Source organism: Rana temporaria, chromosome 5 (assembly GCF_905171775.1).
Source record: "Rana temporaria chromosome 5, aRanTem1.1, whole genome shotgun sequence".
Classification (NCBI taxonomy): Eukaryota; Metazoa; Chordata; class Amphibia; order Anura; family Ranidae; genus Rana; species Rana temporaria.
Window position 1 is genome coordinate 98,030,011 of NC_053493.1, and position 27,515 is coordinate 98,057,525.

General features: G+C 43.0%; 1 protein-coding gene across 1 annotated transcript in view; it reads right to left on the reverse strand.

Annotated features, from left to right (window-relative positions):
- Positions 1–27,515, reverse strand: part of HIBADH (3-hydroxyisobutyrate dehydrogenase) — a 201,105-nt gene that overhangs the window by 124,447 nt on the left and 49,143 nt on the right. Inside the window, exon 4 of the mRNA XM_040352920.1 lies at positions 27,302–27,423. Within this exon, the coding sequence (XP_040208854.1) occupies positions 27,302–27,423 (122 nt within the window). The remainder of the gene's footprint in view (positions 1–27,301; positions 27,424–27,515) is intronic.

Here is a 27,515-nt window from a genome sequence, read left to right on the forward strand (position 1 = left end):
GGTAGCGGCGCAGGCGATCGGATGCTGTCGGCTGGTGAGCGGGGACGAGACTGAAGGAAAAATCTCCTTCGCCCGTCCCCATAGCTCGGCTGGGCGGAAGTGACGTCAAAACGTCAGTCCCGCCCAGCCTCTTAAAGAGACAATTTTTTTTTTTTGGTCATTTGAAAAAATTACATTTTTTTTTTATTTATTTTTTTTGCATTTAAGCCCAAATATGAGATCTGAGGTCTTTTTGACCCCAGATCTCATATTTAAGAGGACCTGTCATGCTTTTTTCTATTACAAGGGATGTTTACATTCCTTGTAATAGGAATAAAAGTGATCAATTATTTTTTTTTTCAGTGTAAAAAATAATAAAATAAAAATAAATAAGAAAACAAAAACAAAATTTTTGCGCCCGCATATGAAAACGGTGTTCAAATCACACAAGTGAGGTATCGCCGCGATCGTTAGAGCGAGAGCAATAATTATAGCCCTAGAGCTACTCTGTAGCTCAAAAAATGCAATCTCTAGAATTTTTTAAACATCGCCTATCGAGATTTTTACGGGTAAAAGTTTGACGCCATGCCACGAGCGGGCGCAATTTTTAAGCGTGACATGTTGGGCATCATTTTACTCTGCGTAACATTATCTTTCAAAATATATAAAAAAATTGGGCCAAATTTATTGTTGTCTTATTTTTTAATTCAAAAAAGTGATTTTTTTCCAAAAAAAGTGCGCTTGTAAGACCGCTGCGCAAATACGGTGTGACAAAAAGTATTGGAATGACCACTATTTTATTCTCTAGGGTGTTAGAAAAAAAATATATAATGTTTGGGGGTTTTAAGTAATTTTCTAGCAGAAAAAACTGTTTTAGTCTTGCAAACACCGAATCTGAAAAACACCTAAGGTCTGGAAGTGGTTAAAATGATGGCAGGTGTGTACTGACTCCCATTTAACAAGAGTTTGAAAGTGATTTAATTCTGAACACAGCTACATCCCCAGTTATAAGAGGGTGTGCACACCAAGACCCCTTTCACACTGGGGCAGTTTGCAGGCGCTATTGCACTAAAAATAGCACCTGCAAACCGACCTGAAACAGCGGCTGCTAGCAGGACCGCTCCAAAAGTCCTGCTAGCCGCATCTTTGGAGCGGTGAAAGAGTGATGCGTTTACCGCTCCTCCACCGCTTCTTCCTATTAAAAGCAATATGAAACCACGGCTATTCTGCTGGCAATGCACCTCTGCAGAGGTGCATTGCGGGCGTTATTTACCCTTTTTTGGCTGCTAGCGGGGGTAAAACCGCACAGCTAGCGGCCCAATACCGCCGCAATTCCAATGGTAAAGCGTGCTAAAAGTAGCTGCGCTTTACCGCCACCGCAGCTCCTGCCCCAGTGTGAAAGGGGCCTAAAGCTGCATACACACTATACAATTGTCCGGACACCTAAATATCTCATGCAAATTCATTCTGTGAATAGAGCCCATTGCATCTTATCACACAAATAACCAATTGTGTCAAAACCAATGTACTAGAATGGTTGCCTCTATATAAGTGTTCAGGGAACATAGCTTAGTGTAGAAATCACTTATAGCAGCCCCAGTTCCTATAAACTAAGCAAGTCTAGCCTACTAGTATGTGGCTGCCCCCAGGAATGCCATGTTTACTGGTCATAGAGGCTAGTACATGAGGCTGAAGGAAAATAAAAGCAAGAGAGAGTTCCCATAGTTTCAGGAGTGTAGCTGTGCACAGGGAATGTCAAATGCTCTCTAAAAGGGCGAGCCAAAAGACAGAAGGCTCTTCGTCGTCGCACATGTGAACAAGTCCTTATGGTTGACACTGGGACTAGGGTGTCAGTGATCAGGGTCACAGACTAGCAGCATTGGTCTGGTTGACATTGTACTGCAGTGGTAGTGATCAGAAATAAAGGTTGGTGTCACTGACATACAGGGATATCAGACCAGGCAACGATTGTACATAATCACCACCACAGCAGTACAAGGTCACTATAGAGACCCTACGCTTGCTCTGGTGAAAGTATGTACACAGAAAAAAAAATTTACTTTGTATTTTTGTTTTTTAAATATTTTGATTTACACCAGTTGCTTATACTGCCATGATGGCCATTGAGTACTACTGTGGCATCTGTGATTGGCCACAGTAATCACATGGTAAAGGGCCGCTGTGACTGGCCATGTACCATGTGATCACTGACCATTTAAAGATCACAGTGTCATTAATGAAAGCCATTGTTTACTACCATTTACTATGATTCCTGTGGTTGGTCAACAGTGATCACATGGTACAGGGCCAATCACTGTGGCCCTGTACCCCAAACTGTGATCATAAATCAAGTGGCTGCACAGCTCTGAGTCCATGTATGTGCACCCAAACTGGGAGGAAGTACCACTATACCCTCCCAGAATGCGCTTGCCCTACTCTGCCATATATGTGCAGTGGCCGGGTAAAAAGCTGTTAAAGGTTAACTAAAACTTTTCTGTGGAGGCAGGTGCAGAAGACACATCCGACAGCGGAAGCCCCATAGAAAGTCTATGGGTGACGTCACTTACCATTCATTTCACAGCCTTTGTTGGCTGTGTCCTCTGAAGATCTTCTGCCACTGGAGACCGGATCGGCTTCAAAAAAAGTTATGTATACGGATTTTCTCTATACAGGGCTAGATAGGTTAGTGTTAGATTGCCGATATCTGTAGATGCAGGGATTTTAGTGTTAGGGTGGACTTGCACTTTAATTGAAAACTCTTCACGAAGGGAGATCTGCGTGCCACCTCGTCATAACTTCCTGGATGCCCTCTGCGGTTTATTTTCAAATTTCTTAGGACTACATATCCCACGGTACCATGCTGCCTACAAGCAGTAATGCCTGCAATGACTCCCGAAACTCCCCCTCAGCACCTCCCCAGTTTAGAAGGCAGGCTCTGTGAAATGTGTGACAGCAGTGCCTACCCACAGGACATAATGAATACATGTCACAGAATTCATAGTAAATGCGTGGGGATCTTCAGTAGGCTAGAAATAACCAAAATATAATCTGGAAATGAACACATGATTTTAATTTCAACCTTATATAGACAAGTTCTCTTCATATTAAAAAGGTGTACAAAACTGATATATACCCCCTTTAAAAAGAAACCGGCCATGAAAGTAGAATGCCATTGCTAATCTCTTCTTCTGAAAATGCCAGCAGTCTGGTTGCTTTGTTGCTGCATTGGCTTTGGTATTTGGGAGTCACTGACCCAGAACAAGTACAGAGAGATAGACCTGAAGCATGCAGCAAATGAAAGTCTGAAAAGGTCTGAAGTCTGTTACACCAGACACGGCCAATCAACTAACAATGCAGAAGTTGGTAAAAATGTCTTTCATAACGAATGCACTTTAAAAAGGAACGCCCCAATGTCACCCTCATTTCCCAGCCAGCTAACTGGACAATGAACGGACAGGACATGGATTACATTATTCCAGAGGTCTGTCCTCTGTTAAGTACTAGTAAAGGGCTAGCACTGTAGAAAAAAAAATTAATAGAGGGCGCACCAACCTTGCGCATTACCCAAGTGATGTTCATTGATATATGGAAGGAAAGGACAAACAAGTAGATGATAAAAACACATATCAAAGTCCACAATGGACATAAAGCAACCAGGTCACCGAGACTGTGTCCAGCACACCGGAGAACCTTCCAGATGGCCAACGCATTTCAAGGGGGATCACCTCTTTCTCAGGGCCCATCTGTAATACTGCATTGGCAGCATAGATATAGCAAATTGGTCTCACATAATCTAAAGACCACTAGACAACCTCTTTTAGATGTTTCTACAATGATTCCATTGGGTGTCCCCTGACCCTTGGAGGGCATCAAGGTCTGTGCATCTACCGATAGCCATAGAAGTTCTAGGCGATATCCATTGCCATTACATCGCTTGAGAGCAGGATGTTTTTGCTTGTTTGTTATAAAAAGGCTAGCACTGTGTGCCCTGTCTCCCCAAGTAACAGCACTTCTGTACAGGGGAATAGAAATATAATGTAAAAAAACTAATTTTTAGGTTTTTATACTTGCTGTATTTAAAACACTTTTTTTTTTAATGATTACAAAAGTATTTTTATATTTGCCTGGAGTTTAGTTTTAAATTGTAGTATTAAATGCAATACTGACCAACCAGCCAGGTGCGTCTGGTACATTCTTCTGATCATATAAATCCTTACTGCTATACAAGTTAGGCAATCTGCATTTATTCCAATGAACTTTGGCACGTTTAATAACATTTTCAGCATATGTTATCATACAATATATAAATATGTTCAAAATATTTCTGTGATATTAATAGCATAGTTTTTAGTAGATGAGCACAGAGCAATATATTGCCATTCAACCACCAGTAATAAGGCTGCTGCATGTATATGCATGTACTTTCATCAATTCCTGGCTCTATAGATGTTGGAATGTATTGCCATCTTGTGGTGCAACTCAAAGCCTGTAATGTGCGACATTCCCTGCATACACATAGTTAAAGCACAGTTCAGTGGCAAAGCTCCATTTAAATTCTACAGGATATTATAATCCATAGCACGCTATGTATGCGGTCATGCTTCTCTGATAATGATGTTGCCTGAACTTCCATGGACGCTTATGTAAGCATTCCTGCAAAATAAAAAACAAAAAACAAAGGCAAAAGATCTCCCAGCCCTAAATTACAAGTACCACAATGAAAAAGTATGGCCATTCTGTGAAAGCATAAAGAAGAAGAAGAATGTGAAGCTGCATTTATGTAAACAAGAATACAATGCCTGTGATTAGGGTGGATTTGATTTAAATCAATTCGATATAAATCACCCGCTGTTGACTCACCGACAGTCCCATTTACTTTAATGGGATAGCTGGTGATGTGGCAGTGACACAACAAGGTGAGGAACGTGGTGGCAGCGGGTAAGTGGATGCCCGGTAACAGGCGCTGCCATGATGGATCTGAAATGACAGGTGCTCTTTAAATGTAAGGACTTTCTCACTGGTAGTTCTTTAACCACTTGCCGACCAGCCGCAGCAGTATTACTGCAGCAGCATGACTCGTCTGGGTCGAAACAAAGTTATGTTGCGACGCTTTGCCCTGTGGCCACTAGGGGTGCGCGCCTGCTGCTCGCCCCCAGAGCTGATGCAAGTGCCCGGCAGGCGTGATGACTGCCGGGCACCCGCGATTGCTCGTGACATAGCGAGATCTTGGATCTGTGTGTGTGTAAACGCACAGAACACGGTTCTCTGAGGCGAGAGCAAGTCCCATCCCCCTAAAAGTTAGAAAACAGAGGGAACACAGTTGACCCCTTGATCGCCCCCCTAGTGTTAACCCCTTCCCTGGCAATAACATTGTTACAGTAATCAGTGCATTTTTATAGCACTGATCGCTGTAAAATTGTCAATGGTCCCAAAAATGTGTCAAAAGTGTCCGATCTGTCTGCCATAATGCCGCAGACACCGGAGGATTATCACCATATCAGTCTCCTGTTGCAAAGGCATGCAGGGAACAGGGGATATATCATACAATATAGTGTTCACTGTCAGCTGGAAAGCTGTAGAGGTGTCACTACGTTTACATGCCCGTAGATTTTTGTTCCTACATTACATTCAGTAGAGAGATTTTCCCCAACTACCTATTTAAATGACAATGATTTTGCCAAACAGGAAGAGATAAAAAAAACAAACGCAACAGGGACACCGACTTCAAATTAAACCCGAGTGGTGCACAGAAATTAAAATTCTGCATCGAAACCAAAAATTTAGGATGCATTGGGCGGAAAAAAAAAAAAATGGATAGTTTTTAGAAATAATTTTTTATATATATATATATATATATACATACATACATACAGTGCCTTGCAAAAGTATTTGGCCCCCTTGAACTTTGCGACTGTGACGGTATCGGTATGATATCCCCGTCAAGCATTCCCTCCTCTCCATACAAGAACATCACAGGATTCCCCCACACATGAGTCAAGACTGGATGCTGGAACCAAGACTGATTTATTGACACAAAAACTCAGCTTATATGTGGTTACAGCCTGTTAGGAACGCCCCTCTCACACAGTGGGGTTTCCCATACAGATTATAGGAGACAAGTCTGAGCCGACCATGCAGACACATTTCTTTAGATAAAGACATCTGGGGAGTTAATTAATACACTGAAGCAATCAGAATAATTAACATACTACTTCTCTAATCATTTAGCCTGATGATACAATACAAATCTTTTAAGGGTAAACACAGATCTTCTTTACACAACACAATAGATCAATTAACCTTTAGAATAGTGAGGGGACATTAGCACGTCAATAACCGGTCAGAGGAATGAATCACACATGAAATTCCTTTCTACCTCTACCCATGGCCAGCAGGGAGCAGTACACTGAGACATATAGGCAAATGTATCACAATGGCCCCCCTTTTGCTCCCTGCTCCGGCAAACCCGGTTGGACCTTCCCTGGTCCAGTAGGGTTGACGGGTTCAGAGCTTTTAGTCCAAGGTTAACTCCGTTTGGCATGACTGACCTCCCTTGGCAACTGCTTCAGACTCAGGTATGTCACCGGGTCGTCAGATCACACGTCGGTCAGTCCCCAAGTCTTTGTGCGATCTGCAAAGTCACCAGAAGTCAGTGTGAAGACAGCGAATGGGTCTGTGCGCCGCCGTCTAGCTGTCCCGCTATGGGAGGGGGCAGGTTATGGCTCTGAAGTGACAATCACAGGAGATTCATAAAAAGAAAAAGTTATATTTGTTGAAATGCTGTAGCACTGGTGCTCAGCGTCCGGGGGGGGAGGGGACTCAGAGCCCCATAAGGTCAGCCACCCCCTGCTCCCTCCGCAGCCGCCAGTTCTCCTCTTTGAGCTTCTCCAGCTCCATCTCCAGTTCATGGAGCCTGGGGGGGTCAGCCCGCTGTGACCTCAGGTGGTTGTTCTCCTCCTCCATGCGGCTTATGCACTCCTCCAGCTCTATGTACTCACGGATCAGCTCCTGCTTGCTCATGTCCTGCAGGCTCTCCACGTGGTCCTTCATCATCAGGAACTGGGTGGTGGTGTAAGGGGCCACCGGTGGGCCCTTGGCGAACATCTCGGCCCGCATCTGGGACGCCCGCTGCGACTCCCTCTCCTCCAGTCGCTTCTTCTCCTCCCAGGTCAGCTTGTTATACAGCTTCCAGGACCTCTTCTTCTTGAAGGGTGGCCGGCGGTGCCTCTTTCTGCCCAGCTCCCTCCAGGGCCCCTCCGGCTCAGGGCTGGAGCCCATGACCAGCTGACAATGGTGTTCCCTGTTGTCCGTAATAGCAGATTGTACCATGAGGGCTTCGTAAGGGTTGCCCAATGGTTCTTCCCGACCCAGCTCCTGGAGATCCCAAGCCGAGTCTACACAATGGGCTGCTGCTGGTGGGCGGTACCCAGGTTGAGACCAATTTGACCTGGTGTTGTCATTCATGGGGCAATTCTGCTTGAAGTGACCCAACTGTTTGCACCGGAAGCAGCGTTGTTCGTTGTCCTCCTGGCGTGGATAGCGAGGGCTAGATGTCACCGGTCTGTTAGGAGGTTGGTATCTGGTGGGTGGGAGGGCACCGTTTGTGGTGGAGGTTGTTCCTGTGGTGTGATCTGGTTCGTCTTGCGAGTATCCGCATATTCATCCGCCAACTTAGCGGCCTCTGGTAGAGTCATGGGCCTGCGATCTCTCACCCAATCTTTGACATCCGTCTGGATGTGATTGTAAAATTGCTCCAGGAGCATTAGTTGCAAAATGTCCTCTGCGGTGGTGGCCTGGCTGCTGTTAGCCCAGTTAGAGGCCGACCGGGACAACTGGCATGCCCATTCCGCATAAGAGTCTTTCGTGGTTTTGCGTGAGTCCCTGAACTTCTGTCGGTGGGACTCTGGGGTTACTGCATAACGAGCCAGGAGCACTTCTTTAACCCTGGCGTAGCTATGGATATCCTGATCTGGCACGGTCCGGAAAGCATCAGAAGCTTTGCCTGACAGTTTGCCTGACAATATTGCAACCCAGTCTCCTCTAGCTATTCGGTGCAGGTTACATTGTCGCTCAAAATCCGCCAGGAAGTTATCAATCTCACAGTCCTTTTCATCAAAAGCTTTAAAAGCGCTAAACGGAATCTTCCTTGCGTCTGCTGTGCTGTACTCACTGTTTGGAGAAGGTGCGGCTGCTGGTTGGACTGCTGCCAGTTTTAACTGTAGCTCTGCATCTCTTATTTGTTTATCCTTCTGTAGCTCTGCGTCTCTTATTTGTTTAGCCTTCTGTAGTTCTGCGTTTACTAACAGGTCCATCACTTTCAGCACCACATCCGGCGTTGGGTTCGGGCCGAACCACGATAGATTCTCTCTCATTAGCTTGTTGGCTGGCGATTCCTCCTCCTGAATCCCTGGTGTCTCCATCTCTTGTACTGCTGGCGTTGCTGCAATCCCGTCCTCCTGGTCTAGCTCCATTGATTCTGCTATGATGACCCGCTTGGTTTTGTTGCTAGCAATCCTTCCACGAACTTCCAGTAGTTCTTCCAGTGTCTGCTTGGAATCCGGGTGTAAAGGAGAGTAGAAGGGAAAATCCCACTGCTACCAACCAATTGTGACGGTATCGGTATGATATCCCCGTCAAGCATTCCCTCCTCTCCATACAAGAACATCACAGGATTCCCCCACACATGAGTCAAGACTGGATGCTGGAACCAAGACTGATTTATTGACACAAAAACTCAGCTTATATGTGGTTACAGCCTGTTAGGAACGCCCCTCTCACACAGTGGGGTTTCCCATACAGATTATAGGAGACAAGTCGGAGCCGACCATGCAGACACATTTCTTTAGATAAAGACATCTGGGGAGTTAATTAATACACTGAAGCAATCAGAATAATTAACATACTACTTCTCTAATCATTTAGCCTGATGATACAATACAAATCTTTTAAGGGTAAACACAGATCTTCTTTACACAACACAATAGATCAATTAACCTTTAGAATAGTGAGGGGACATTAGCACGTCAATAACCGGTCAGAGGAATGAATCACACATGAAATTCCTTTCTACCTCTACCCATGGCCAGCAGGGAGCAGTACACTGAGACATATAGGCAAATGTATCACAGCGACCTTTTGCCACATTTCAGGCTTCAAACAAACATATAAAACTGTAATTTTTTTTGAAGAATCAACAACAAGTGGGACACAATCATGAAGTGGAACGAAATTTATTGAATATTTCAAACTTTTTTAACAAATAAAAAAACTCAAAAATTTGCCGTGCAAAATTATTCAGCCCCTTTACTTTCAGTGCAGCAAACTCTCTCCAGAAGTTCAGTGAGGATCTCTGAATGATCCAATGTTGACCTAAATGACTAACGATGATAAAGAGAATCCACCTGTGTGTAATCAAGTCTCCGTATAAATGCACCGGCACTGTGAGAGGTCCGTTTAAAGCGCAGAGAGCATCATGAAGAATAAGGAACACACCAGGCAGGTCCGAGATACTGTTGTGGAGAAGTTTAAAGCCGGATTTGGATACAAAAAGATTTCGCAAGCTTTAAACATCCCAAGGAGCACTGTGCAAGCGATAATATTGAAATGGGAGTATCAGACCACTGCAAATCTACGAAGACCTGGCCGGCCCTCTAAACTTTCAGCTCATACAATACTTTCGCAAGGCACTATATACAATTTTTTATTATATTCGACTTTTAAACCCGTTCCTGGCTGGCTCACGTACTTATACTGCGGCACAATGGCACCACTGGGCGAAACCTTGTACGGGTATGGGGTCCCCTTTAAGATCTAAAACCCTGTTTGGGGGCCCTACCTCCTGCATATAAATACTTACCGAGTACGGGATGTCTTAATCTATGTTGCTATTTTGTCCCCGCAATGTTAAGGGGACCTTGTATACTTTGTAACTCTGCAAACTAAATAAAACTTTGTTGGATTATAAAACCCTGTTTGGTCAGGTGAGAAGAGACATATCGTCTGTTCCTACTAAGTAGGAACAATGATATGTCTCCTCCCCCAGTCAGTCCTACCCCCATACAGTTAGAGAACACATTTAACCCCTTCATCGCCCCCTAGTGTTAACCCCTTCCCTACCAGTGACATGTACACACAATAATCAGTACATATTCATAGCACTAAAGTGCTGTATGTCAATGGTCCTAAAAATGTGTCAAAAGTGTCCGATCTGCCCGTCGCAATGCTGCAGTACTGCCAAAAATCGCAGATCACTGTCATTAATAATAAAATAATAATGCCATAAATCTTTCGCATAGTTTGTAGATGTTATAACTTTTGTGCAAACCGATGAATATACGTTTATTGCAATTTTTTTTACCAAGAATATATATATTGGCTTAAACTGATGAAAAATATAGTTTTTGTAAAAACATTTTTGGGTATATTAGAGCAAAAAAAGTAATCGTTTTTAAACATTTTTGAATTTTTTTGTGTATAGCCCAAAAAATAAAAACCGCAGGTGATCAAATACCACCAAAAGTAAGCTCTATTTGTGAGGGAAAAAAAGGACGCAAATTTTGTTTGGGTACAGCATTGCATGATCGCGCAATTATTAAAGTGACAGTGCCAAATTGTAAAAAAAAGTGCTCTGGTCAGGAAGGGGGTAAAATCTTCCAGGGTTAATTACCATATTTATCTGCATAAACTTTAACTTTAAGTGAAAACTAAGTGAAGTTTCACAGAAAAAAAAAAAAATTTAAATAAAAGATTTTTGAAGCAATTGGTGCCCATCTGCAGCCTAATCTGTGCCCATCTGCAGCCTTGTCCATAATTGCAGGCTTATCCGTACCCATTTGCAGCCTTGATATTGCTGGAATAGACAGAGCTGGATCTCCTGTGAACTTGGCTCACAGTCACGCCCATTCCCGCCCCTTGGCTTCTTGGATGGACATAACACCGGTCTCCAATGCCAGGACGCTAGGAGCCGTCCAGTGGGTGGGACTGGGCATGAATGTGAGCCGAGTACACAAGAGATCCGGCTCTGTATTTTGGCGGCGCTCGTCCCCTCCTTTCCCTTTGAGGCAGCTACATATTTGCGTCCAACACGCGCACACGATTTTCCCCCTATTTTAAGGGGGGAAAAGTGTATTATATGCCATAAATAAGGTACATCGTTTTTTAAAGTGTTTTTGTGTAAAAAAAAAAAAAAAAAAAAACGAATAAAAAGGGAGCACAAGAAAAGAACAATGCATACCTTTAAATTCTATATAGGTCTTCACACTGGTCCTGTTGCGGTGTAACTCACTTCCCCATTCAAATGCACTGAAAATTTGGCAACATGGGTGCATTTTTGATGCAGTTTGTGTCACATGACCTATGAAAATGCGTCAAAATCACGCACATTTTTCAGTGCCCATTATCAGCACCTTTCTTTCCGTCGGCAAAACGCTGATAGTTTTCAGTTGCCGATAGATCGGTGCATCCCTACTGAGTATATTTGTATTCCTAGAGAGAAAAGAGTGCAGCGCTAAAAATCAAATGTCGAGAATTAACTTAACATACTGTGGTATACAACATACAAAAACTAACACCATCATTTGATCAATAGCATCTCTAAATAAAGTACACTGCGCAAATGGTGAAACATTAGTTGTACAGTACATATATGATGATGGGAGGGAATCCAGGAGTGTAGGACTAAAGCAGTCACCACCTTGTGTGCATCCGCCACCCAGGAAAGAAGATTAAATACGCTTAGCAGAAGGTAGCATCAAGGCATGCAATATCAAAGCTTTGAATAGCGAGTGGTGCAAATCCTCCTCCACAACTGAGCCACTTCAGACAACCTCAAACTGGCAAGTGGGAATATGGATCAGGATGGTAATGTCCAAGATGGTAAAAACCTCCTTCCATCACAAAACCATATATGCATCCTTGGCTTTTGGGGGTTATCCCGGATGATGCCTGCAGCTGCAGGCACCGCTACTGTTTTTTTGTTTAGAGCGGGCGATTGGCTTTCCAGGCATAACAACCGATTTGGCTAAAAGCCGATTGGTTGTTATCCCGGAGGAGATCCCCCCTCCTGCCACTCTTACTGGGCCTCCGGTCCTACCGGGAGACCCGATTTGCGATCCGGCGCCTACTGACAGACTGGAACAAAGCCATTTACGGCTTTGGTCCAGTCTCCTGAATGTAAACACAGAAGCAACGTCACAACGTCACTTCCGGTTTACTCGGCTGCCAATGGTGCAGGATTTAATATACAGTATTCAGAATCGCCGTTGAAGTGTAAAGGAGTGATTTGGGGTCTTTTAGACCGCCGATCCCTCCATAAAGAGTACCTGTCACCACCCATTACTGTCACAAGGGATGTTTACATTCCTTGTGACAGCAATAAAAGTGATCAAATTTATACTAAACGATATCTTTGTTTAGATTGTTCTGTTGCAATAACTGTGCAACTATCATTCATGATGTACCATAAGATTTGTTCCCAATTTCCATTTGAGATTACTTGATGTATTCTGCAATTTTGTTTAATAAAAAACTTTGAACAGAAAAGTGATCAATTTTTTTTTTTTTTTTACAAACACAATTTAATAATGTAAAAATAAATGAAATTAGAAAAAAAAAAAAAACGGAAGTCGCGCCCGCATATGTATACGGTGTTCAAATCACATATGTGAGGTATCGCCGCGATCGTCAGAGCGAGAGCAACAATTCTAGAACTAGACCTCCTCTGTTAAGCCCCATACACACTATCAGTTTTCCCTGCAGGTTTTTGTCTTCAGGTTTACCAAAACCATCCAATATGAGGTCAAACCTTAAGAGTTTAAATTCATATGCAATCAGGCAGGTCCTTGGCAGTACATGGTTTTGGTAAACCTGAAGACAAAAACCTGCAGGAAAAGTGAAAGCGTGTATGGGGCTCAACTCTTACCTAGTAACCATAAAAAATAAATAAATATTTCAAGCGTCACCTATGGAGATTTTTAGGTACTGTAGTTCCACGAGTGCGTGCAATTATAAAGTGTAACATGTTTGGTATTGGGCCAACTATATATATATATATATATATATATATATATATATATATATATATATATATATATATATATATATATATATATATATATATATATATATATATATATATATATTTGGGGGTTACAAGTAATTTTCAAGCAAAAAATATGAATTTTAACTTAACACCAAATGTCAGAAATAGGCTTAGTCGTGAAAGGGTTAAATAAACCCGTAACCATACGGTTTCTCACTAAAGGGCTTTACAAGGTTGCAAGATGTATTGCATCTAATAAAAAAAAATCTGATCACAAAAGCATAAAATTTAAAAAAGGTGCAATGGCATGAAAAGGACTCAACCCCACGTGTTTCATCTACAAAGACTTCAACTGGGGCAAGAGTCCACATCCATGCACCGAGCGATAATATACACTCAATCAATGGTAATTTTACAAAACTGTATACAGCATATTGTTATGTGGCCATATTCAACATGGTGTCCGGCATGTTTTCCAAGTCTTTATTTGGTCACCAATGATGATGGATCTATCTGGGCCTCTCTGTGGGTTAGCACCTATGTCTCAATGTGAAAACAATGAGGCTTGGATAGAGCAGAGTGCCAAGCATCACGTAACTGCACAGCCGGCTTTTTTTCAGGGGGAACTGAGTTCCACCACCTCTGGCTCAGACCCTTTGGTACCTGCTCACCACAATCACTTGTAAACACAGAAGTCTGGTTTCTGTGTGTACAAGTCACAGCTCTGCACTCTGTGTGTAACCCCCTGAACTCTACACACTGTATGTAATGCAATCCTGGTATTTAATGCCCCTTAAGACCCTTCTACTGTTTGTGAAATCTGAACGGGGTCGTGGTTGAGTTCCTGCACCTATTTTCTGAGAAAAAAAGCTCAGAGTATACGGCATGTGCTCCAAGCCTCAATGTGGCCACCAGTGATGGTAGGTGCTAGACCACGCCAAACGGCATTAAAATCACTTAGTGTGGACTAAACCTCAATCCAATCAAACTTAGATCCACTGTGATTTTAATGCTGTTTAGCCTCAAAAGGATGTTGGGAATGCCACCTGGAAGTAATACGGAAGTAGCCGTCTGGAGCTTGGTGCCATCTGAGCCTCGCTGTGGTCTAGCACCTACCATCACTGGTGGCCACATTGAGGCTAGGCGCACATACCGTACACTATGTTAAACACAGCTGTGCAATTAAGTGACGCTTAGGCCGCGTACACACGGTCGGACAAAACCAATGAGAATGGACCGAGGTTCAGTTTCATCGGTCCAAACCGACCGTGTGTATAGCCCATCGGTCTGTTTTCCCTCGGTCCAAAATTTTAAAACATGCTTCAAAACCGAACCGATGCCCGATCGGTCCAAACCGATGGTTAGTACAGAAAGCATCGGTTCAAAACCCGCGCATGCTCAGAATCAAGTCGACGCATGCTTGGAAGCATTGAACTTCGTTTTATTCAGCATGTCGTGTGGTTGACGTCACCGCGTTCTGACCCGATCGGTTTTTGGAACGATGGTGTGTACGCACATCAGACCATCAGGCCACTTCAGCGGTGAACCGATGGAAATGGCCCGTCGGACCATTCTCATCGGTTTGGAACGACCGTGTGTACGCGGCCTTAGAGCTCGGCTCTATCCAAGCCTCGTTGTGGTTCAGTGACTCCTTTAGTCCTTCACTGCTGGAATTCCTCCCATCATATATGAATGGATTAACATTTTAATCACCAAGGAGACTGTACAACCAATGTTGTTTTACCATTTGCACAGTGCACTTTATTTAGAGATACCATCAATTTAAATAATGGTGTTAGAGTTTTTGTATAGGTCAATCAGATTTTAAATTTTGTATACCATGGTATGTTGATATGTTACTGTCAACATACTGTTTTCACTTCATTCATGTAATTTTTGTTAAGATTGTAGTGCTGGCTGCTATTGTTTGTTTATGTGTATAGCGCAGTATTTTATATCAATTCCTTATATTTGCATTCTTGCCTGTGCTGCTGAAGGAGATTTTCCCCAGCTTACCATCTGATTAAATTTGTTACCATGACAGCAAGTGAAAAGAAGTCTCTCCAACAGTCCCAGATAGAACTTGTATCAGATTTGTACTCATCTCCACTCCTTCCAAAAATGTACACTTTAACATTCCTCCCCCTAAGGCTCCATTCACACCTGAACACGGCGTATTGTACTGCGATTTGCCGCGACAAATTGCAGCGTTTTGTCCCGCGATGTGCCACGACAAAACGCAGCGTTTAACGCGGTTTTCGCTGGAGGGGTGATTTACACATTGTCGGCTATGGCCGAACGCCGAAGCCGCCTGAAAAAAAGGGTCAGGGACTTGTTTTGAGCTTCAGGCGTACGGCGTTTCGGCGTGGAGATGTGAACCATCTCCATAGCCGACAATGTTAAATCACCCCTCCAGCGTATTTCAGGCTGCAATAGCGTCGGGCGTAAAAACGCCTAGGTGTGAATGGAGCCTAACACTTTAACAGCTGAAGCAAAGCAGTCCATACACAAAACAGATTTTGGGCAGTTCCTAATAAACCAGTCGAAATTCTAGCAGTTGATACCCCATTGGTATCCTTTTTCCCATTGTCCTTTGACCAGAAAATCAAAGAAACCGGGGGGGGGGGGGGATTGGTGGCCAAACAGTGGTAGTATCAAATCAGATACAAGCACTGTCGGTCCAAAAGAGAGATTTGTCCATCCACATGGTTTAACAGGATTGGGGGAAATCAAGCGATTTCTCTTGTTTAGCCACTCTAAAGCCGCATACACACAAATCGCACTTCCAACTGATTTTGCTCTGAAGGGCGTTGTCCGTGAACTTGGTATGCATACACATGGCAGGACTTTATCAGTCAACAAACACGAATGTATCGCAATAGACGTACTACGTGGTTTTTCTGCTCTTTACCGCCACCCTTTGGGCAACTTCTGCTAATGTTGGCTGATCTTTAGCAGTGGTTCTGAGCATGTGTGTTTGTACTTTGGACTTTAGTCCGATGGACTTGTGTACACACGATCTGAATAAGCGACATAAGACATTTGTTGCCGGAAAGTTTGTCTGTTCTCACAGCGAACATTCGTCCGATGAAAACGTTTGTCCGATGGAGCGTACACACGGTCGGATTGTCTGCAAAAACAGGTCCGTCTGAGGTTTGTTGTCAAAAAGTATGATTGTGTGTATGGGCCCTTATAGTGCATGGCCAGCTCAAGTCTTCAAGCCCCCTTGAGACACCTAATTCCTACAGTGAGCTTTTAACATCTACCCTCGTCCACCAACCCTTTACCTAACCCCCAACGTGAGACTAATAACAACCTAACACCTAAATTAAGTCCCAACGCTAACCTCTCATCACCTTTGCGAGCCTTGTCCAAGCCAGGAGCCACTACATTCCTAAAAAGCCAAACACCAAAATGATGCAGTGTCAAAACCCTGGAGACAGAATACCCCAGTGGAGCACTGTAACCACAATACTTTGTCTACATGTACAATCATAATTCAAGTTGCTTGACACAAATACCAGCCCTTCCTCAACATTCCACTCAAGAGTGCGATAGGCATTAGATGTCATAAGTCAAGCCAGTACATATTAGACAAACAAGTAAGGAGCACGCCATATGTTTACTAGCTTTTCATCAAAAATGACAAGCAAGAGAAAAATGTCATCTACAATGCTTAGTGTATGAATGAAACATGCTTCTTAGCAGTTGAACGGTGTATAATTAATGCCATGGTAAGAATGTTTTTATGGTGTGTTTTGGTGAGTTTTTATTGCCATCAAGTTCACGATGTAGGTGGGCCGCCTTTTAATCCCTCCGCAGACAAAAGCCCTAAATAAACACAGATCCCTTCCTGGGAAAAAAGTCCACTTCGGTTAAATGGCAAGGAAATGAGTAAATCATTAGTAATCTTTAAAGCCAAAGCTATAAACTCAAGTTACCTTAAAGTTAAAATGAAAGTGCCTTGCGAAATTCTCCAAAGTTCTGAAGCAGATAGAAATCTCAAGCTCTCAGCTCCAGACTAGGCGCCAGCTGATAAACAAACAGCTTCGAGTCAAGACCGAGAGAAATCCCAGCTTTTCAAATTTAATGGTTCTGGTGAAGACTATTTATTGCCTTTCCTATGTTCCCTCACTTAGTGGCAGAAGAAGAAATGTAAACTCATCATTATCTCTTTGGGTCCCATAAGGGGCAAAGATTACATCCAAAAAAAAATAATACAAATATAAAATGTATCGCTGTAATTAGCTTAATTAGAAGAGATAATAATGCTCCTGAAACAAACACACTAGCATTCATTTAATACAGTAAAAAGTGCAGCAATGCAAACCAATCAAAAACCATTTGCCAAAAAACAGCAGCAGACTAAAGAGCTCATCTGTCACTCTGCTCTCCCCTCCTATCAGCACATTCCTGGTTAGTACATGAGCTCTTCAGCTCTCCAGAATGATACCTGCTGCACCTCCCTCTCCAACTCTGAGCTCTGCTGTATGAAAAAAAAAAACATATCTATCAAAAACACCTTTTTTGCGTACAGAGGACTTCTGTCTAGACCTCTTGGTCTATGGAAACCATATTTGTGAGATAGAACTAAATTGAACAACATGTATGATATTTGTTCCATGCTGCAGATTCACTTTTTTAAATAAAAATTGTTTTGTATGGTTAGAACTTATCCATATCACGTGACGTAGCGCGAGTGAGGTGGGAGGTGTAGGACGGCTCGATGGCGGCAGGAGACACACGCCGCTCTGAGACTCCGTCGGCACCGCTCGTGACCTCGCAGACCACAGCGTGTGTTTTGTGAGAAGCAAGCGGGTGCCGCAACCCCGCCGCATCCCCGCTTGGGACCGGGAATACCACCCTGGAAACCGCCAGTGAACGAGCCCCCGCTGGACACGCAGCGCCGGAGAAACTGAAGCTGCTGCGCTCTCAGCACTGATGTCAGCAGCCTGTGTGGGGATATGCGCTTCAGGGGCTGTCAGAAACCCATCGGAGACATGTAGCCGGGCAGTGGAGCAGGAGGAAAAGTAAAGGGTCTGGTGAGGCGCTCAGTTGAGCCGATTCCGAGCGGGTCCCCCCCCCCGTGACCCCCCCTCCCGTCGGTTATAATATTGTCCCCCGGAATTACCATACACCAGTACACCAGCACATCATAAGGAGTCTTATTGTGTAATAATGGAAATAATTAGATGTTAACTGTCTATTGGGTTAGATACTTGCGAGAACTGTAAATGATGGGAACACAAAATGCAAAGTGAAATATAAGTGAACATACAATTGAATGAATAACCTACACTGGGATAGAGTTTGATAGCTGGTTCATTTGAACTCACCACCTGGTGCAGGATCTTTTCATTGCCTGTTCTCTGTGGGGCATATTTGAGTGTACGGCCCCAGCCCTTGCTGAATGGTTCTGGATGGCCTGCGGAGTCAGACAGGAGAGAAATCTGGGACAATATAAATTCTGATCTCCCCTCTTATGAACTACCTAATTGCCCCTGTGTTTAGGTGTATCAATGACAACCCCGATGACAGGGGAATTGAGGCATGAGCGTTCTGAGGAGAAATTTAAATTGGTGAAGGATGACCAAAAACACATTACTCTTTCTCTGGACTGTACCGGTAATGCATACGCGACCGTGAGAACTGTGAGAAGCTGGGAAGATTTTAGTTTTTGAAACTGAGGGACAGGGGAAAGGCCTGGGCATTGAAGCATTAGTGTTCTGAGGGAAAACTTAGGCCGGCGAAGGAGGGCCAAAAATTCATTACTCTTCCCTGGACTGTACCGGTAACGCACACGTGACCGTGAGAAGCTGGTAAAAATTCCAGTGTGTGAAGATTGGGGGACAGGGAAAGATCATTTAGGCCCCCCCCCCCCCCCCCCGGATTTAAGGCGTCTCTCCCTGTCTCTGGAACGGTGAGGACGCTCTGGACTGATGTAGCATAGGAGACGACTCTTAAAAAAAAAAAAAAAAAAAAAAAAAAAAAAAAAACACCGAAGGTATTTTCCTTCTAGAAGTGAGTCCGGGAGCCCAGGTGATTCTGATTAATAGCAGTAATCGGCCTCTCCTCTGCTGATCAGCCCCTTCCCTCCGTGTTTTAGTGCAGGGCTCTTGCTTTCCTGTGGCCCTCTCTTTATTGAAATAATTATTTTTTTCAGGACAGGAGTAGTATATAGGGGAAGATAGAGGCTCACATTAGGAGGAAAGTCGTGGGCTTCTCTCGTTCCCTTTCAACAAAAAAAAAAAAAAAAAAAAAAAAAAAAAAAAAAAACCATCTCCAAACTGGGGAAGAGAATCAGACCCTCCAACAAAATGAATAGGTCTACGAGGGGCGGCACTACAAAACCAACTAAGAATAACTTGGGGAACAGCTCCATACAACAATATATGACGCAGGAAGGGAGTCTAAAAAGTCCAGGACTCGCAAAAAAAACTGATAAGAAGAAGTTCGATAAAAAAAAAGGAGTAGGAATAAGTAGTGGGGAGAGTTCTAGAGGTGAAACGACACTAGAAAGCGAGCAAGAGCAAAATAATGCAGAGGAGCTATCCCAAGATACACAGCCCCCTACAAAGGCAGAGATGAACGCAATGCTGGTGAGGATGGAAAATGTCATGGAAAATATCATAAGGACAGAAATCAACAAGATAAGAATAGACCTAGGAGGGCTCTGTGAAAGAGTGGTAGAGACGGAAAAGAGAATTGAGGAGCAGGACCAGGAAATAAAATCCTTGAAAAAGCAAGTCAAGGCCCTGACCGAAACCCAGAGATTGGTGGCATATAGGATTGAGGACCAGGAGAATCGCAACAGGCGACAGAACCTTAGAATCAGAGGGCTATTAGAAGACAAGGAGGAAGACCTAAAAGACATCATGAACACAATTTTTAACCCCCTGCTAGAGAGATCAGTAGAATCCAAGCCCCTTAAGATTGAAAGAGTACACCGAGTGGGGAATCCCCAACAAATAGAAAGATACGGCCCAAGAGATGTGGTCGTAAGGTTCAGGAATTATGTTGACAAAGCAGAAATATGGAGCAGGCTTAGGGGGAAACCCCCCCTGAGATATAGAGACACCGAGATACAAATATTCTCCGATCTTGCTAAAGAAACACTGGCTAGGAGGAGAGGCTTGAAACCCCTCTTGGAACTCATGCGGGCTCAAAATATTAGGTACCAATGGGGATTTCCGGCTTGCCTCATGGGTATAAAGGGGGGTAAAACAGCACGACTTAGGTACCCGGAGGAACTGAATGATTTTTGCTCTAAAATGGACTTAGTAATCCCTGAACTTCCTGATTGGGTGGATTAGCGGGGGGACGCTTAGTATGGAATTTTGAGATGCTGGACGGGGAGGGGGGGAGGGGGGGAGGGGAGGTGGGGGGAGTCAAGGGGGAGCCCTTAACACCACCACAAAAGAGGAGCCAAGGATGAAGGCGAGGAGTCTTCTACCAGTGGCTCCCAGGCCAAGAGTGGGCCGGGGTGAGGGAGGGAGGGAGGGGGGAATGGGGAGCGAGGGGGGGGGAGGGGGGAAAGTGGGAGGGAGGGAGGGTAGTGGGCCAGGGAGGGGGGGGGGAAATGGGAGGAGGACCATCTGAACGACTCCACAGGAATTCTTTTCAAACTCAAAAAAGGAAAAGGGAAAAAAAAAAAAGAGATAAATGATAGATATTAAGTTCCTATCATATAATGTAAAAGGTTTAAACTCCCATATTAAGAGACATAAAATTCTTGCTGAACTTACGCAGTATAAAGTAGACATTGCCTACCTACAAGAGACCCACATTACCTTAGAGTCTAATATAAAGCTGTTTTCATCTGAATATCCCGTCTGGTATTATGGAGATACAGTCTCATCGAGATCTCGGGGGGTTGCCATAGGATTTGCAAGAGGAGTTAGATACACATTGGTGGACAGACTGAATGATCCGGAGGGGAGATTCTTGTTCTTGAAAATAAAACTAGGACAGGAGGACTACACTCTGGCAAATGTGTATGCACCCAATGTGAATTCGGCTAAATATATTAGTAAAATTCTCAGAAAATTAAAAAATTTTGAAGAGGGACATGTGGTGTTGATGGGGGACTTTAACTTCTGCATGTGCCCGAGCCTCGATAGTACGACCCATGCTCAGGGGAATAACGGAGAACATCTTAAGTTACTGAAAAAACAAATGACACAAAATCAAATGGTGGATGTCTGGCGAATCCTTAACCCCAAGACACGAGACTATACGTTTTTTTCCCCTGTGCATGGGACGTACTCGAGGATCGACTACGTCCTCATAGACCATAGACTTTTGGAGAGGGTGGTTGAAGCAAGATGTGAGATCATAACGCTATCAGACCACGCCCCCATTTCCATGAAAATAAGCACATCCATACAAAAATGCATTCTACCTGAATGGAGATTGGATGAAAGCCTGTTGAGGGACGAGGTGGTGGTCGAGAGAGTACAGAAAGAATTGGAATGGTATTTTCAGGAGAATGACAAGGAGGGAATCACAGGAGCAACCCTGTGGGACGCCCACAAAGCGTATATAAGAGGGATTTTTATAGCAGAAGGGGCAAAGAAAAATAAAATGAGAAGGAGTAAATTAAAAACACTAAAAGAGGAGATATATAGGCTGGAACAGGAACATAAATTACAGGGCCAAAAGAGGGAAACACTCCGTAAGTTAACTTTAACAAGGGACGAATATAAAGCCCTTGCCGGGCAAGAAACCAAGAATTTCATAAACAGGGTAGAGAGTGAAAGATATGTCTGGGGAAATAAACCTAGTAAAAACTTGGCCAGAATGGTAAGAAAAAAGAAAACCAGAAATTTTATCGAAAAAATCAGAAATGGGGATGGGGACTTAGTATATGCGACAAATAAAATAGCAGAATCTTTTAGAAGCTATTATGAAAAACTATACAATGTCCAACAGAAGATTAGGGACCCTGCCGAAAAAAAGGATAAGATCAGGAAAGTATTACGGCAAACTAATTTACCGAAGATAGAAGAGTATGAGATAGAAAGAATGGAGGAAAGTATAACTGAACAGGAGATAAGTGAGGTCCTAAAAAATACTCCCAATGGGAAAAGCCCGGGACCAGATGGCTTCACGTCGGCCTATATACAAAGGTTTAGTACTATTTTAGTCCCTAGATTATGTCAATATTTCAATGGGTTGGGGCGAGACTATGAGATGAGCAGAGAGGCATTAACAGCTACGATCACTGTCATTAAAAAAGAGGGAAAGGACAATACGAATTGTTCAGGGTTCCGACCTATCTCACTCCTGAATGCAGATACCAAACTGTATGCAAAAATTTTGGCCGAACGAATGAAGGGGGCGATGACTGCCATTGTCCACCCAGACCAGGTTGGTTTCATACCTGGGAGGGAGGGAAAGGACAATGGGGTCAGGGCACTTCTTCTTATGGAGCAGATCAAAGAAAGAGGGACCCCCGGTCTATTCCTGTCAGTAGACGCTGAGAAAGCGTTTGACAGGGTAGACTGGGGGTTCCTGATACAAACACTCGAATGTATAGGAATTGGCCCAAGGATGATTAAATGGATCAAAACGCTCTATTTCCACCCTTGCGCTAGGATCAAGATCAACGGATCTTTATCCGCACCCTTCGAGATGAGAAATGGAACCAGGCAGGGCTGTCCCCTGTCCCCTCTTCTTTTTGTTTTATCATTGGAACCCCTGCTGGCAATGGTCCGACAAAATCCAGAAATATATGGAATAGAGGTTGGAGAAGATGAGCACAAATTATCCGCCTTCGCAGACGACATTTTATTTTATATAAGTAGCCCAAGAGTCACTCTCCCGAAGTTAATAACTACTTTAAAACAATATGGTGAGGTGTCAAACTTCAAAGTAAATACAGAAAAGACGGAGATCTTAAATATCAATATTCTTAAAGATGAAGAACAATATCTACGGAAGAAATATAATTTTAAATGGCAAAAAGAAATAAAATACTTGGGAATAAAACTGGCAAATTCCATTAAGAAAATATATAGAATAAATTTTATCCCCCTGCTCAACGAAATAAAAAGGGAAATTAAAAATATATTCAATAGACCTATTTCGTGGTTCGGGAGGATAAATGTAGTAAAAATGGTTCTCATCCCAAAAATCCTATATAAGTTTCAAATGGTCCCAATATACCTACCACCGTCATTCATTAAAATAATTAACTCCCTCATAATGAACTATATTTGGAATAATAAAAAACATAGGGTGTCTGCTCAAATTCTAAAACGGGCCAAGAAAAAGGGAGGCTTAGCTGTACCCGACATCAGATTGTATTATAATGCTTCGGTTCTCTCACGGGTTATAGAATGGGCTAAAGAATCCCAGGACAAAAGATGGATAAATATTGAATGCACATTAGCAAGGGCACAGTTAGGGAGATTAATTTGGAATCCACCACAACACAGATCCTTACACACTTCAACACACACAATTACTCATAATGCATGGAGGATCTGGGATAGACTTCACAAACAATTAAAAACAGAATTTAACTCACCCTTTATTGATTTAAAAGAAAACGAATATTTTATTCCAGGGACAAAAGAAGTAGGGGGAAATTGGATCACAAATAGAACACAGTTAAAAGATATAACACTAGATGGTAAAATTAGGACACTTCACGATATTAAACATAGGATTGGAATTAGGGCGCTCGACGAGTGGAGATACTTGCAGTTAGTGTCATTCGTCAAGCGCCTACCACACCCTTTGAGGTCACACGAGGATTACACCTTATTGGAACAATTGTGTAGCACCGAAAGCTCAAAAGGAAATATATCTAAAATCTATAATTACTTGCAGAAAATGGAAGAGTCGGACACGCTAAAATACATCCAAAATTGGGAAACGGACTTAGGGGTCCCAAGGGGGAAAACGACCATAGGAAGAATCCTGAAAATGACGCACACCTCGGCAGTAGATGTAAGAACTGCCGAGATGAACTTCAAATGTTTGACGAGGTGGTACGCCACCCCAGATAAAATGGCAAAATTCAGAGGGGGAGAGTCAGAGAAATGCTGGAGAGGTTGTGAGTCAAGGGGAACAATGGCACACCTATGGTGGGACTGTCTGAAAATTAAAGCTTATTGGAAAAAAATCTTGGCCCTGATAAAGGTAATAACAAAAAAAGAATTGGAAGATAACCCATGGGTAGTGCTCTTTCATGGGGGGGAGACTCCAGAGAAGGAATACAAGGATTCACTGATCCCTCATTTATTGAACGCAGCGAAAAGATTGATTCCCCTTAAATGGAGAGACGCGAAAAGTCCGCAAATGTGGGAGTGGATTGACTCCGTAGAGGACACTTATAGGAGAGAGAAATTAAAATACGGAAGCTATAAACACAAAGTAGGGGAAAAGGATATATGGGTACCCTGGATGGAATTCAAAAAATCCTGGAGGTTTGCAGAAAACCTGAGAGAGGAATAGGAACGCATTTTTTCAATTAAGGGAAGGAATTCTTACAGTGGAGTCGTGGGATGGTCAAGGGAGGGGGTGGGTAGGGGGGGGGAGGGGGCATTTAGTTGGGGAGGGGGGAGATGGGGTGCTGGGTTTTTCTTTGTCACGCAGATAAAACCTTTTAAATAGTTCCGTACTTACTATAAAAGAGTGAGTTCTAAACGGTGAAAAAAAAAAAAAAAAAAAAAAAAAGAGATGAAAATATAAAAATAAACAAATAAATAAAATATAAATAACAAGTATAAAAAATTGCAAGAGAAATGCACCACAAATGATGCTAAACCTGATGTAGAGACGGAATTATGAATAAAATCATGAGCAAGTCTCTCGCTGCGGTGAAGTCTGAAGTGGCAAAAAAAAAAAAAAAAAAAAAAAAAAAAAAAAAAAAAAAAAAAAGAACTTATCCATATGCAGCTATGATGCTTTTTCCAGCTGCATACATACAAGCTAACGTATTTTTTGCTCCATAAGACGCACCTGACCATAAGATGCACCTAGGTTTTAGAGGAGGAATGCAAGAAAAAATAAATATATTCTGAACCAAATGGTGTGCTAAAATATTTTCCAGTGCCCATGAAATGCAGCCTGACCTTTGCCATAAATGAAGAGTAACCATTGCCATACATGAAGAGTGACCATTGCCATACATGAAGAGTGACCATTGCCATACATGAAGAGTGACCATTGCCATACATGAAGAGTGACCATTGCCATACATGAAGAGTGACCATTGCCATACATGAAGAGTGACCATTGCCATACATGAAGAGTGACCTCATGTTATCTCATTTGCCTGACAGAAGACCGAGCAGCCAGAGTGGACAAAAACTGTCTTCTGTCTCAGGCACAGTGTCATGCCCAGTCAGGAGATCGCCTAGCGCCCACAGGGGGGGGGGGGTGGGGTATGGATGTCTGTCACCGCGCTCTCCCGCCTGTCTTGGTGGCCATGGGAGGAGCCTTGGTGGCCGTGGGCGGAGCCTGTCATATTCGCACCATAAGACGCAGAGACATTTTCCTATATATTTCTGGGGGGAAAAGTGTGTCTTATGGTGTGGAAAATATGGTAATAATTTTTTATATCCTTGGCAAAAATGGCTCAGGTCTCAAAGCAGAGGCGATAATCCAAAATATTCTTCACCTGGCATAAAACATGCCTAAGGCAACATCAATACTGAAGTGCAAGCATCTTGTGGCTTTTAGAAGCACCTGTCCTTGTGCCTTCAAAACTCAAAATGCATACAAAGCTTACGATTCTTTCTTCACACCAAGCCCCTCCCCGCTGTCATTCAACCTTCAAATGCCAGGAGTAGTGGATAGTGGCACAGGTATTGGCATTTGACAGCTGACTGACAGAAAGCAGGGCGTAGCAGCAGCAGCAAAACCCAAACCTCAAAAGAAAAGAAAGTGTGTACACAGTCTGGGTCTTTGATTCAAAATGTTCCACAGGGATTTTTTTGGCCAGATCGGTTAACCAGAGTTTTCTCAAGTCCTATACCGAGTGAATATATACATTTACTAACCTGACAATAGAAATTTCATCAAAATGGCCATTATTTGGTCAATAGAGGATTGAGAGAGAGGGATTGGGTCTCTCCAATCATAAAAATGTAATCATGCAACAATTCATTTTAGAACGCACATTGTAGTGCACCCTCGTCTAAGAAAAAAAAAAGAAAAGAAAGAGGAGAATATATATATATATATATATATATATATATATATATATATATATATATATATATATATATATATATATATATATATATATATATATATATATATATATATATAGCGCCATCTCCATCCCACAATCATTGTTGGTCCGTGGCGTTTGAAGGGGAGTGGGGGGCGGCGCATGATTCAATCAGCTAAAACTCCTTCCTGCCATTTTAAAAACATTCAGCAGATTCACAATAAAAAGAGAAACAAGCGATAGCGGTAATTGGTTTACAATGATCACGAGGTACAGAACCACTCTGATTGACTCATAGTACATAGTGACTGTCCAATGACAGCTCAGATCACAGTCATTCATGGGAGCATTGGCAGTCCGAGTAAGTTGTCTGAAGTACAATTTATAAAACAGCGCTTCAGAAATACACATCATGTCCTCCATCATTTTTACAACATGGCGTTACAGAGGTAGTTAAAAAATTTCTATAGCGGTTGCCCAGGGTGTCAGAATGGAATTCTGATGCATTCCTCCATTTATCGAGCAATAGCTGCAGTATTTCTTTCCATGCCTATTAATGGTTCTGTAAAATTTGTCAGCACTAAATTATGATCGATATACCATACATAACCATGACTCTTCAAGCCTTCACTGGAACCAGAAGATACAAACACATACAGTAGACTGTATTATGATGCCATCAGGGCTGGGCTCAGTCCTTCTCTGAGCTGGCCGCTCAGCTGTCGGACAATTGCCAGCTCCTATCTCTCCACAGTGACTCACCTGTTGATGATCTCCTGCTTGTCAGTCCTGCCTACTTAAGTCTAGCTCAGTTGATCTCTGCCTTCGCCAACATCACAGAGACTATCTCCTGCGTTCCTGTTGAAGACTTGCTTGGCTGACATTCCTTCTGGCTCCAGATCCTGCTTGCTGTTCTACTACGTTTATCTCTGGCTCTGACATTTGGCTTGGCTGACTATCCAATCCGATTCCTGAACTCTGGTGAGGTTTTCACTACGCTTACGGTTTATCTTTTTTTTAATTATTATTATACAAGTGTGATTTAACTGTACTTCTGTCTCTGTCTGATTCATGGTTTTTGACAGGTGCAGACTTACCTCCAGAGACGGGTGCATCCATGAAAACAGCTCCCATTTTTTCCACTGCCTTTGCCAGTTCTTTAGACACTGCTGGGTCAATGGTACTTGAGTCAATCAACAAAGAGCCTTTCTTCACTTTTCTGTGTAAAAAAAATAAATAAAATTAATCATCTTTAACAGTGTAACGTACCAGAAGCACAACCTATATTTATCAAGCACATTTGCATTGCTG